General features: G+C 48.9%; 1 protein-coding gene across 2 annotated transcripts in view; it reads right to left on the reverse strand.

Annotated features, from left to right (window-relative positions):
- Positions 1-2,842: 2,842 nt before the first annotated feature.
- Positions 2,843-12,144, reverse strand: part of SIK2 (salt inducible kinase 2) — a 33,158-nt gene continuing 23,856 nt past the window's right edge. For both annotated transcript variants that reach the window (XM_017809530.1, XM_017809531.1), the window contains 7 exons: positions 10,696-10,860; positions 7,843-8,071; positions 6,836-7,120; positions 6,487-6,650; positions 5,865-5,987; positions 5,151-5,242; positions 2,843-4,580 (listed from right to left, as the gene is read on the reverse strand). In XM_017809530.1, the coding sequence (XP_017665019.1) occupies positions 3,989-4,580; positions 5,151-5,242; positions 5,865-5,987; positions 6,487-6,650; positions 6,836-7,120; positions 7,843-8,071; positions 10,696-10,860 (1,650 nt within the window). In that variant the 3' untranslated portion in view covers positions 2,843-3,988. The remainder of the gene's footprint in view (positions 4,581-5,150; positions 5,243-5,864; positions 5,988-6,486; positions 6,651-6,835; positions 7,121-7,842; positions 8,072-10,695; positions 10,861-12,144) is intronic.

The following is a 12,144-nucleotide window of genomic DNA, read 5'->3' on the forward strand; positions in this document are numbered from 1 at the left end:
CTCTGTGCCCTCTGCCCTCACCCCCTGCGTGACCCGTGCTGGGATCGGCCCCTGCCTTGTGCCTGTTGTGTTCCTGTGACAGCCCTGCTGCTAATCCCCCTGCCAGGGACTTAAACCAGCACTGTCAGCCAGATCCCCCTGCAAAGGAAAGCTCTGCTGGCCCCAGGCCCAGCAGGGAAATGCTGTGCTCTGCAACTCCGGAGGGATTTACAGGCTCTGACCCAGCCTGAGAGTCAGAACTCATCCCGGGCAGGGGGAGGGCTTTCTCCTGTCCCACTGAGCAGGATGGCTCAGCCTTTGCATTTGGGGGGCAGGAGGGGAAGGGGGGGAGTGTCTTCCAGACAGCCTGGAAGGTTAGATGAGGTAACCCCTGAAGGTGTGACCTTCTCTGGGTGGCTCTGGCTGGGGGCAGTGACAGGCTGGGTGTGGGGGACAGTGCTCTGCCCTCCCTGTGCTGGGGGGTGACAGCCCCCGTCCCTGTGCAGCTGGAGTCACCCTGTGCTCCCTGCTGACGTCTCTGGCCGTGCAGGCACGTCACCCTCCGTGCCTGGAGCCCTGCCCAGGACCGTGCTGGGAGCTCCAGGAGGCAGCAGGATGTGTGGGAAGCAGCCACAGGAGAGGCACTGGGAGTGCTGAGCTCAGTGCAGGGGTGAGGCCCAGCACCGCTGGTTTCTGATCTCATCTTAAGCAATTCTGAATGAATCTTCTCTTAATTAAAGTGCTGTAAAGATCTCGTGGCATGAACACTTTTTGCATTTGTAGCTGGCCAAAGTCAGTGCTATCAACTATCCCAAGTATGTCAGAACGATGGGAAGCAAACTTTAGTCTAGAAAATCCAGTAGACGTTAATTTTCTTTTTTTTTTGTCATTTGTAGCTTGCTGCCTCACAGAGAAAATAACTTCACTAAAAGGAAGACAAGAGCGGCAGGGGCTGCTTTAGCTCACTAGAAATTTAAAAATGAAATGCACATATTCTTTATTTTTGTATTAATACACTGTAACTGCTTTACAGAGTCCAGCAGATCAGTTGCATGTAAATACTACGGATGAACTTGCCAAACTGGAGCTCACAAAACTAGTGCATTTATCCCAAAGCAGAGACTAAACCCTCTAACTCCTTAAAAAAATACGTTAAAGAACATACCACACACACACATATTGCACTTTTCTCCGTATGAAATTTGTACCCCATATACATCACACCAAAGTCTCTTCAAAGGAGTCTGTAATACAAGATAATAAAGCTAGTAATTACTCTAACAGTAGTGTACACAGTTCTCTAATGTTAGACAGGACAGATCTGAACAAAAAAAGCCACTTCAAAGGAGCAAGAAGTGGTGCCCAATGGATACTCTCTGTATGAGAAGGCTTTAGAAGCCTTTTAGTCTAATTGGCTTAAAGGAAATGACATGAAATGTTAAATATGCTCTTGGCTGAGGGGAAGAGCCAGTCTAAACTACGTTAAAAAATACTGCAGGTTCCCCCTGCCCAGCACTGCAAAGCTCAAAGGAGCTTAGACTCGTTGGCACATCCTGATAAACGAACTGCAGAACTCCAGAACGGAATTATTTTCATCCTTTGAGTCCTGAAACGTGCAGGATCCTGGAGTGGGACGGGGAAGGAAGTGGCTGCAGCTCTGGCAGTGCCCCAGCTCCTGGAGCAGAGGGATCCTGGGGGCAGCTTTTACTGCTCACTTCCTCCAGTGTTGGGACAGACACTAAAACCCCAGCCCGTGCTGGTTATGCTGTGGGGTGGGGAAGGAGGAATGGAAGGACAGGACTCTCTGTTTCCCCTTTTTCTCCCTCTGCAGCAGGGCAATGCCTGGCCTGTCATGCTGCAGGTTTTCCAGGCTGGTTCCCTCCCCTCTGGCAGTCACTGCAGTGGCACAGGGGTGTCACACTGACTGCGCTGGACAGTTCCCTTTGGAAGGGAAACCACACCATAAAAACCTCCTCCCCCTCAGCTACTGAAAGTGGAGCTTTCTAGCCCTCTTTACCTTGCATCCCAGCAGTAGTGTAAGGATGTGATCCCTCTTTTTTAAGCTCTGCTTTGCTGCTGCCTTGAGAATCTCTGTGGGATCGGAGGTAGAAGCTGAGGATTGAGTCCAGCTGCACACCTGGTCCAGCACCAGAGCAGGCAACAGGAGTTGTCTCTCTGTAGCACACAGGGAGCCAGGTGCCTTCTGTCAGTTGTTAAACCCTTCCCTCCTTCACATACAGTGACTGAAGTCCTTCTGTTCCACATTTAAATGTGGTCTTATTGCTGTGAATGCTGATTATCCACCTCCCTGCATCCTCAGGATTTGTAGTATCAAAGACCTTTAGAGCTCACCAAGCTTTCCAGCAAACACTGGTTGTTCTCTCCGTGTGTGATCAGCACAGTTTCTCTCATCCTTTGTGCTTTAGTGAAGCTGCAATTGTGCTTAATGTTTGCTCAGGAAAGGGCTGAACTGTCCACCTACTGTCCTGCCGTGTCCCACAATACTTAAAGGTTGGAGACAAACCCCAGAGTGGAGATCCCAACTTTCTGCAGATCCCTAAGCAATCCTCCTGTGATTCGGATTTCGTGACTGAAAGCTCTGGAGACACAACTGCTTGTTGAGTTGAGTGTTTCCTTGAAATGGCTGACACATCAACAGTTTGATGCTAAATATTGCTGTAATACTTTCAACGTTCTATATACACGAGCAATTAAAACACTGAGAAAGTTAAACATGTCCCACATGGTGGAACGTGTGCTCTGAAGGGACTTTGGCCACAGCAAGGATATAAATGGGGTATTGTCTACTTTCTTCAGAAAAAAGCATATAGGCCGATAAAGAACTGAAAAAGGCACAGCACTATCACTTCACAGGGGTGTTTTTTTTGTTTGCTTTTTTTTTTTTTAGCTCATTGTTTTTACCCTTAAGTTCTAAAACCCTAAATAATTGTCCAAATATACAAAGCTCAACAAACCACCAGCAACACATACTGCAAATTTCAAAACACAGTTTGTTTGCTTGTTTTTCCAAACGCAACCGAAGGACAGATGGATCCTTTCCAGCCACCAGAACTTCTCCAGGACAGAGCCCTCCTCAAGGCCTGCCTGCAAAAAGGGGGTGATTTCAAAAGCCACCCAGGTGGATTTTATTATTTTTTAATGCCCCTGGCTGCAGCTCTTGCTTTCTCTCCTGGTCCTTCTCACCTTCTGTCTCTCTCTTAGTAAATCCTTTATCCTCCAGGACTCTGATCCCCACCCAGAGGTCTCCACGAACCTCTGTGGTGCCCTGTGTGAGTTCCAGGTATCTTTTGACAAAGTCAAGGTGTCCCCACAGCAGAGATCCAGGTTCCTGGAGCAGAAGAGCTCCTTGGCAGGCTCGGGAAACACTGTTTGCTTGCAGGAGGGAGCGGAGGCTGCCTGAGACACCCGGTGATCTCGGACTTACCCCGGAGCAGTTCCAGATCAGCAGCTTAACCAGCAGCTGGATGCCAAAGTGTGACTTTCCCTTATTTCCACCTCATGTTGCCATCAGTGCAGACCCAAATCTACCCTGAATTTCAATGGGAACTATTGCTTTTATTGCCAAGAAGTAGGATACAGTGCACGCTCGCTCTCCTTCCTCCAAGCGAATGTTGGATGAACGCTGACCAACTCCCCAAATTTTTTAGAGGGGGCTATTTCCTTCCTCTAAAACTCACCTTTTTTTGCCTCCTTCTATGCAGACTCTGTGGGATGAAGCTGCACTCTCTGTTCTCCAGCCTCTGCCACTGCCAGAGGAGCCAGTGGCCAAACACCTCTTGAGACCTCCTGCTTTTTCTTTTTTTTTTCCTTTTGTTTTTTTTTTTCCTCCAGCCAGGTGGATTTTTTTTTTAGTTCCCCTGCTAATTCAAGGGTTTAAAAAAATTACCACGAATTCTGGGGTGGGAACTTAAAAAAAAAAAACAAAAAAACCAAACCCCAAAAAATTCACATGCTTCTCCCACTCGTCCTGTCTCGCACGTCGGCGGCACTAATTCACCAGGACGTAGCCACTGTGCTGGGGGTCTACAGTCTCCATCATTTCACAATCAAAGAGTCCAGGCAGCTCTGCCAGGGTTAGGGGGTCGTAGCTGGGCTGGGGCTCGGGGGAGGCAGAGCTGCCCTGGCTGTCGGGCAATGCTACACTGCTCTGGGGGGCCGGGTCCAGGGGGTACTGGCACTGCTCGGGGTAGTCTGGCTCGGAGGAGGGGACCACGGGCAAGTCACAAGTCTGATAGGAGTATTGTAAGGGCTGTGGTGGCTGCTGCTGCACCTGCACGGGCGAGGACAGCCTGGAGGAGCTGCTGAGCTGGGAGGGCAGCGGGTCCAGCGGGACCTTCTGGTACTGGCTGAGGAAGGGGTCGTATTGCATCTGTTCCTGGGAGGGCTCCAGCACAGGGCTCAGGGGCTGCTGCAGGCTGAACTGGGCCGGCTGCTGCTGCTGCTGGGGCTGCTGGGGCTCCTCCTGGCAGGGCAGGGGCAGCTGGGCTGACCTCGGGTAGGAGCTCTCGGCGATTTGCATCTGGTTGAAGTAGGCTTGGAGCTGGGACTGCTTCTGCAGGAAGAGCCGCTTCTGGTGCAACCTGGAGCAGGGGGGCAAAAACGCAGTCACAGCCCTGCCTTTGGAGCCCCTGAGGAGCCTGCACGAGTCCTGCAGGCTGGCACTCACACAGCCCCAGCAGGGAGGGAAGGGCAACATGGAAAACTGGGCACTCACACAGCTCCAGCGGGGAGGGAAGGGCAACACTGAAAAATCCCTGGGCAATGCTGCCCCTTCCCTTTCCCAGCCCATCAGAGCTGTCACCCCTTGGCAAAGGTGCAAAGATCTCCTTTTGATCACCTTCTCTATCACCTACTGATTTTTCCCGTGCCATTAAGTCAACCCCGTGCATGGTTTAATTCACTTTGCTGAGAATGAGACGCACTGGATTTTATCCCGGGGAACCCGGGGGCTGAAGATTAGCCACAGAAATCTGTAAAGACAGGGCAGGACTGTTACCCCCCTTTTAAAATAAGGACTGTGTCCTTACTACAAGTTTTGAAGTGAAGCTTTCCTCTTTCAAATGATTTCTAAACGGACAGAGATTGTTCCAGTCCTTTTCTTGCTCCTGAGGGCAGGAATGCCTTGTCTGCATCCTTGGAAAGGTTCTTACCTGTGCTCCTGTAGCTGCTGTTCCAGACTCCGGGGCAGTTCTTTGCAGTAGAGCTGGCAAGTGTTCTGAGCTTTTGAGAGCAGAGTGGGCTTCTGCAAGGCAAGCAGGGCTGGTTTTAATGGCACTTGATTTAATGCATTAGCCCAGAAAGCCAGAGAAAGACTGTCTGCCCTTCTGGCAGAGCAATCCAGCTGCCAACAGAGCCTCCATCTAAACCCAGCACAAGTGCTGCTTACTGGCTTCTAACCCTTAGACAGTATTTTTGCATGAGAGATTGTGGGATAAAAACCCAGGGAAGGATTTCTTCCCAAGTGAAAGAGAAGCTGCAAGCTGAAAAACTGGGGGGGGAAAAAAAAATCAAGTTTTTGTAAACTAAAGCAATACAAAAATGGGTTTAAAATAAAGGAGGGTGTGGAACTGTAAGGGGGGTTAAGAAGTGGCTGCTCAGGTGCTGATGCACAACCTTTATGGGGTGTTACACTAATAATATGTATTCCTAGCAGTTACTATACCCTAGCAGAGTAGGAAAACAGCAGTAATACACTCTTTGCATAATCAGGGTCAGTGTCTGACAAAAGAAAAATACAGTATAATTTCCAGTTCAGCCACTCTCTGCTGATTGAGACTGATTTTCCTGACTAAGAGGAGCCCCAGGGCCGGTGTGCTGGGCAGGACCAGCAGCTGGGGTCAGTCTGGGGAGGGCAGGGGTGGTACCTGCAGCCTGTGTTTCAGGTACTGTGTTTCCAGGCTCTGCCTTCTGGACAACACTGGGGGATGTGCACCATTAGGGAAAGCAGGGGAGGCCTCCTGCTGCTGCTGCTGCTGGGATGGTTCCTCCTGCAGAGAGAACAGGAACAGGTTGCATGTCCAGAAAAGGCTTTAACCCTTTTTCTTCAAGGATTCCCCCAGAAAATTCCCCAGAAAAGCTCCCCCAGAGGTTTCACAGTCACCATATTCCTGAATGCCTGACATGTTCCACCTGAAACAACTCCCTGGGAACGTATTTAACATTTCACTGTGCAAATCAGGCTTTTGCACTTCCTGCAATTATACCAGCCCAGCTCCACCAAGGAAAGGTGTTGCTGGGCTTTGTTAAATCTACAACACCCTGCAGATTAAAAGCAGGAGGAAGATGTTGGGTTGTGGGAAGCTGAAAGGGCCACTCACTGACAGCACCGGGATGGCAAAGGCTCGTTCTCCAGTCTGCAGGAAAGGAGAACAGGGAAACTTATCTGTAAATGAGCTCCTCTCAGGTCTCAAGAACACCTCATCCTCTCCTGCTCTGCCCCAAAGTGTTAACACCTGAAAGGTGGAGCTTGGTTTCTGCCCTGAGTACCTGTGCAGGGCTGTTCATGAGCTCCTGCAGCTGGGTGGCAGCTGATGTCAGGGAAGGCTCCTCTTCTGACCCCATCTGTTCATAGAGCAGCTGGACCTTGTTCAGTTCCAGGATTCCTTTGGTTCGTGCCAGGTTCTGGAGGTGCTGCCTGAATGCTACAATTCCTGGGGGAAGAAGAGTCGAGCAAAAAAACCCCTGGTCAGAAAATCAGTTTAATTCATGTCCACTGAGCACTGAAACACGAGATGAGGGGCAACCAAGTCCCACAGTGGTGCTTCCGTGCATGAAGGACATTCCCTACCGTGTCCAGGTGTAATTAGAATTAACTTCTGGGAGCAGCTGTAATCACCTTGTGTGAGGGAGGTGTCGGAGGCCCTCCGTCCCTCTCGGAAGCTGACGGGGGAGCGGTTGTGGGCCTCCCTTTTTTGGGAGCTCAGGGCCTGCATGGCTGGGTTGGCAGGTCTCAGCCCGATGAAAGGGGGGGTCATCCGAGGGGCCTGCTGGTTGCTCAGCACCATTTCCTTCAAGGAGGGGGTCTCTCCCAGGAATTTCATGTCCCTCTGGATGGATCCCATGTCGTACTCGGAGTCGATGCTGCCCAGGGAGGAGTTCTCACCCAATGAATACACTTTCCCTGTGGAAAAAAAACCCAACAACCCATAATAAATAATAAACAACTCAGAATAAAAGGCAAGTGCAGCAGTAATTTAACAAAGCACAGGCTCAAGCTACTCCTGCCAACAGTGACTATCTCAGAGGAAACAGTCAAAAAAAAAATCAAGTTTCATAAAGTAATTGTCGTGTAACACTTGCAGGATCAGAACGGGGATTTACTGCTGGGGTTTGCATTATTTTGCAGCAATCAGACACCCTGCAGATGTTCACTGGCTTGTTTGGGGAGTGTTCAGGGTTGGTTTGGTTCCCCCCCCCAGATAATCCTGGCAAGGCTGTAGCCTGCAAGGCTTATTCATCCTGCTGGGTTTTGGAATACCTGGGAATCCAGAGGTTTCTGTTTCCCCACCGTCCTCTGGCAGCACATCTTCAGGGGATGAATGATTTGGGGACATTCAGTTATGGGAAAAAGAACAAGCCAGTTTGCCAGGCTGTTGGGTTTGCACATGAGCTCAGCCAGCTGTGTATTTGCTGCTTTCATTTTTTACCCTCTCCATGGCAGGTTTTGGGGTGTTCTGCTGTTCTTCCCTTTGGCCTTTCCAGCAAATGCCAAGTAACAAACCCACGAAACTTGTTATCTTACACCTGCCACCCTTAAAACCCCACGTTTTTCCCCATCAGTTTATCAGACAGAGCACTGAGAGCAGAAAATGAGCCCTGAGATGTCCTTGCTGAGCTCTGTACCTGTGCCTGGCACCATCACCAGCTGGTTGGTGACCTCTGCCAGGGTGTGACGCCTCTTCCCAACACGAGCTGCTTGGAGGGCTGCAAACGCCTGGGCAGGGTCATCCTCTGCCTCCCCTTCTGTCTCTATCCCTTCATCAATGGACGTTTCCATCATGCTGCTGGGCAGGGACTGGCATCCTTTCCTCATCACCACGGGGGGCACGGGGTCCAGCAGGCAGCCGTTGACCTGGGTGGCACAGGGAGGACATGGACACCTTGGTTTTGGGCACAGAGGGCAGGAAATCCCTGCCTGGGGTGTGGGCTGAAGGCAGGGGTGGGTGTTTAAAATGTGTGAACCTCTCTGTGATGTTCTGAGTCAAGTCAAGTCAAGTCAGACTTGTTTGTCATGCACGATTCTCAACTATGTCCCCCGTGTAGGATCAGCACTGGTATTCCCTTAATATTCCACTCCCTAAGTCTAAATACTCTTCTTTCCACTGTATTATGGTTTGCTCTAGGGTTTTGTTTTCAGTTTCTCTGTTTGTTTGTTGTTGGGTTTGGGGTGTTTCATTTGTTTCGGGTTTTATTTGTTTGTTCAGGGGGTTTGTTTGTTTCAGGTTTTTTGACTGTTTGGGGTTTTTTTGAGTTATTCAAAACTTTGCCAGCTTAGCCACAAGTATAAAACATCTATGGAATGTACAATAACTTTTGCTTCCCCCTTACTATACCTCCTGTGCTCGTTTATCATGCTCAGATAAACACCCTGGGAAAAGCCAGCCTTGTATTCCATCCTGCAGCATTCTTGCTCAGGAGTAATTCCATAAATGCACCCTTTCCAGCAGAAGTGCATTTGATTAATGTTGTTCCTCTGCAAGCACGGGTTGCCTAGAGAAGTTTGGAATCCCCCTCCTTGGATCCACTCAGCTTGATAAAGCTTCAACCAACCTCCTCCAGCTTTGAAGTCAGAGCTGCCTTTAGCAGGAGGTTGGACTTGAGAGGCCTTTAGAGGCACCTTTCCAACCAAAAATATTCCTAGGATTTTAATTCTGGTTTTAATTCTCCACATCAGTTTGCCAGGAATCTTTCTGTACATTAACTAATTCTTTACCATTTGCAGCCTGTTTGGGTTTGAAGCTGCCACGTCCTGCAGTTTTGGGCAGGAAGTTTGTTCTGTAATTAGTGTTTCGTCCATGTTTTACAGGACAACACAGTCCTTTGGCATAAAACCTGGCACTGCTGCAGGTGATTTCTGTGTAAAACTGTAGATGAGCCATTCCTGAATTTCCTCCCGAGTTCTTTGGCATTTTGAAAACAGGTGTGTTTGGAAAAGAAGCTTCACTGCATCAACAGTGGCTGTTAACAAATGGTCCTGGAGCAGGTTATAGGGCAGCACTGTAGGGAAATATCTTAAAGCAGCAGCAAGAAACAGCTCTAAATGGTTTGAGCAGCAGTAAAACGATGATCCTTGCACTGGAAAATCCTGGACCTGCTGCCTCTGCTTTAATGTGCTGGATTAAATCTCTGAGCTTAATTCCCTCCTCACCTTACTTTCCATTTGTGACTTTTCCATTCAAATGCCTTGGACTGATCTGGCAGCAAAAGTGCTGGAAAGGAAGGGGAGAACCAATCCCACATGGGCAGTTGGCTCCCTGCAGTTTACCATGGCACAGGGATCAGAGCTTGGAATTCTCTGGAGGACATGTTCTACAATACTTAAAACACTGAATATTCTCAGGTCACTTGTGATCTGACACCTCACTAGTCACCAGTTGTTCACCTACTCTGGCCAAATTGCATCTGTAAAGCAAAGGGGGATGCAAAATAAAGTCTGAAATGGTAATTTCCAAATGCCTTTGAACTGCTTTTTCGCTTTCCAGCTGTAAGAGACCACACAAGGGGTGGGTTAAAACAGTGCTGAGAACCAGGGCCACGCTCCCAAGTGTTGGTAACTAACTGGGAGCAATAAAAGCTCCAAACTGGCAAGCATGAAATCACCCCCCCAGCTGGCACCAGGCAAAATAAATACGCTGAAATTCAAGTTACAATAGGATGTGATATGTGAGAGAACAACAACAGTTTTATGAGAACAATAACATGCTTCATATAAATGTAATTATTTTAAGCCATTTCCCCTCCTGACTGCTAAACTCCACTTCTTTGCTGCCTTCCTTGCAGCCTGACCTCAGGAAACAAACTCCAGTGAGGGTTCTGCAGGCATTCCCAGCTCCAGGAATGTTCCAATGGGTTTTGACAGTCAGAAGGTCCTGCTGGATACTCACCATTCCACAGGAAAAATTAGCAAAAATGTAACTTATTGCTGGCTTACTGTGAGACTGGCACAGAGAGAGGGGATTTTATGTTCGTGGTATTTTAATTGCTTTTGCTGGCAACAGAAGCTCCTGGTTCAGGTTCCATTGGACCTTCCTGTCCTCATTTGTCTGAATTTTGGGATGAGTAGCTGAGTAGGTTATTTAGACACTCAGCAGTTACCCCTTTGTATTAGAAGCTGTACACGAAGAGCCTTCAGGGCTCTTGAAACACATTTGAGAAGAAAATGGGGGGAAAAAAAAAACCCCACCACACTTTTGTAGGTTGGTTTTTCTTTTACAAATACAGTGTGGTAAGACTGGAATGTAAGCAAAGAACACGAGAGGCAGATTAAGGATGAAAAAAGACACGGCTGTGGAGAGTTACATGGAAGAGAAGTGGAAAAAGAATGTGGAATACCTACAAGTCTGATGCTTAAATACTTAAAATTTAAGGAAACAGGCACACCATTAGCTGTGCTTTGAGGCAGTAATTTAAAAGGCAACAATCTTTTTTAGCCTTAATGAGCAAAAACAGCAACAACAGGGCGATTTCAAGCCGTACCTTTGGTGTCTCAACTCTTTCCTCCTCCATAAATGCTGCCTCTCCCTGGCAGTTGGATGGAGGGAAGGAAAAGGCTTCTGCTCCTGAGGCTGAGGGGAGACCCGGGGACTGCAAGAGCCTTGCATTCTGTGAGTGCAGGTTCACTGAGGGTACCACAGCCTGGGCCTGAAGGGAAAGATGTGAAGAGCTCAAAAAGTGGAACAGTTTTGGGTAGAGAACACCACACAAAGCCACAAATCCAACAGCACGGCGCCCATGGCCAAAGCAGAAGCGCAAGATTTATTTCTTCACTCCAGAGGAATGACATCCTTAGCCTTCACACTGCAAAAATAAAGCACTACCACACCAAAACCCACACAAACAACCCCCACGTGGCATCCCAGCAGCTGCTTTTGGAAGGTGAGCACCTTCCAGCAGCACAGACAGTGCCTGGGACCCTTTGGGGCTATAAAAGCTCCCTTTTATACTCATGAGCACAGGGGTAGTTTCAGTGACTTTTCTAACACGCCCTGATTCCTGCAGGGAACTGCCTGAGGAAGAACAGAGCAGGCTGGGGGTGAAAGGAGATGTTTGCTCAGAGGAGCACTGCTGGAGGGAGAGGGGTGTCCCAGGGAAGGCAGGCATGGCACAGGGAGGAAAACAGTGACTTTTCCACTGTTCCTTAGCCTTCATTCCCTGGAGTGCAGCACCCACACCACTCGCCTGTCCAAAAGGAAACCATCAGCCTTACACAGGAGCTGTGGTGCCACCATGTGTGAAAACAAATTATCCTGCTCCTCGGGACAACTGCAAGGCTGTGGCTGAAGAAAAAAGTGGTGACATGGCTCTGAAGGACAGGAATTTAGGACAACACCTTCCAGGAGGTGTTCTCTTCCTCCTTGTTCTGGCTCCACCCGCTTTTAACACACCTCACAATTAATAATTTGCTTTTGAACGCTGTGACTTTCCATCCCCAGAGCTGCCATCCCAGGAAATGGTTGGTTTAATCTCTGTCAGCCCCGCTGCTGCTCCTGGACCTGTGTTTTCATAGCTGGGGCTGTTTGGCTTTCACCTCGACAGACTCCAAACCCAAATAAGTGTCTCGCTGCCTGCAGCAAATAAAAAAGGAGCAGCGTGGCTGTGATTTCTCTTGGAAGTGGAAGTGGAATCTGGGCAATTGCTCCCTGCAGCAGCAGCACAGGACCCAGGGGGCTGGGAACTTGAGAGAGTATTTACTTGAGACCACGCTAAGCCTGAGTCATCTTAAGCCAAGTCTTTCATGGTTCCAGTTATGCACTAACAGAGGAGCTGTACAATGCCTGTGTATCTCAATGAAACAAAAGAACACGTTAAAAAAAATATTACAAAAAAAAATCACAATTATTGGGATAAACTGGACCTTTCCTTCTGGAAGAAGCTGGCTGAGCAGCCTCAGAGCCTGTGCTGAATCAGGCAGTGTCATTAGGAGGG

The sequence above is a fragment of the Lepidothrix coronata genome, unplaced genomic scaffold (assembly GCF_001604755.1).
Source record: "Lepidothrix coronata isolate B3197 unplaced genomic scaffold, Lepidothrix_coronata-1.0 Scaffold27, whole genome shotgun sequence".
Classification (NCBI taxonomy): domain Eukaryota; kingdom Metazoa; phylum Chordata; class Aves; order Passeriformes; family Pipridae; genus Lepidothrix; species Lepidothrix coronata.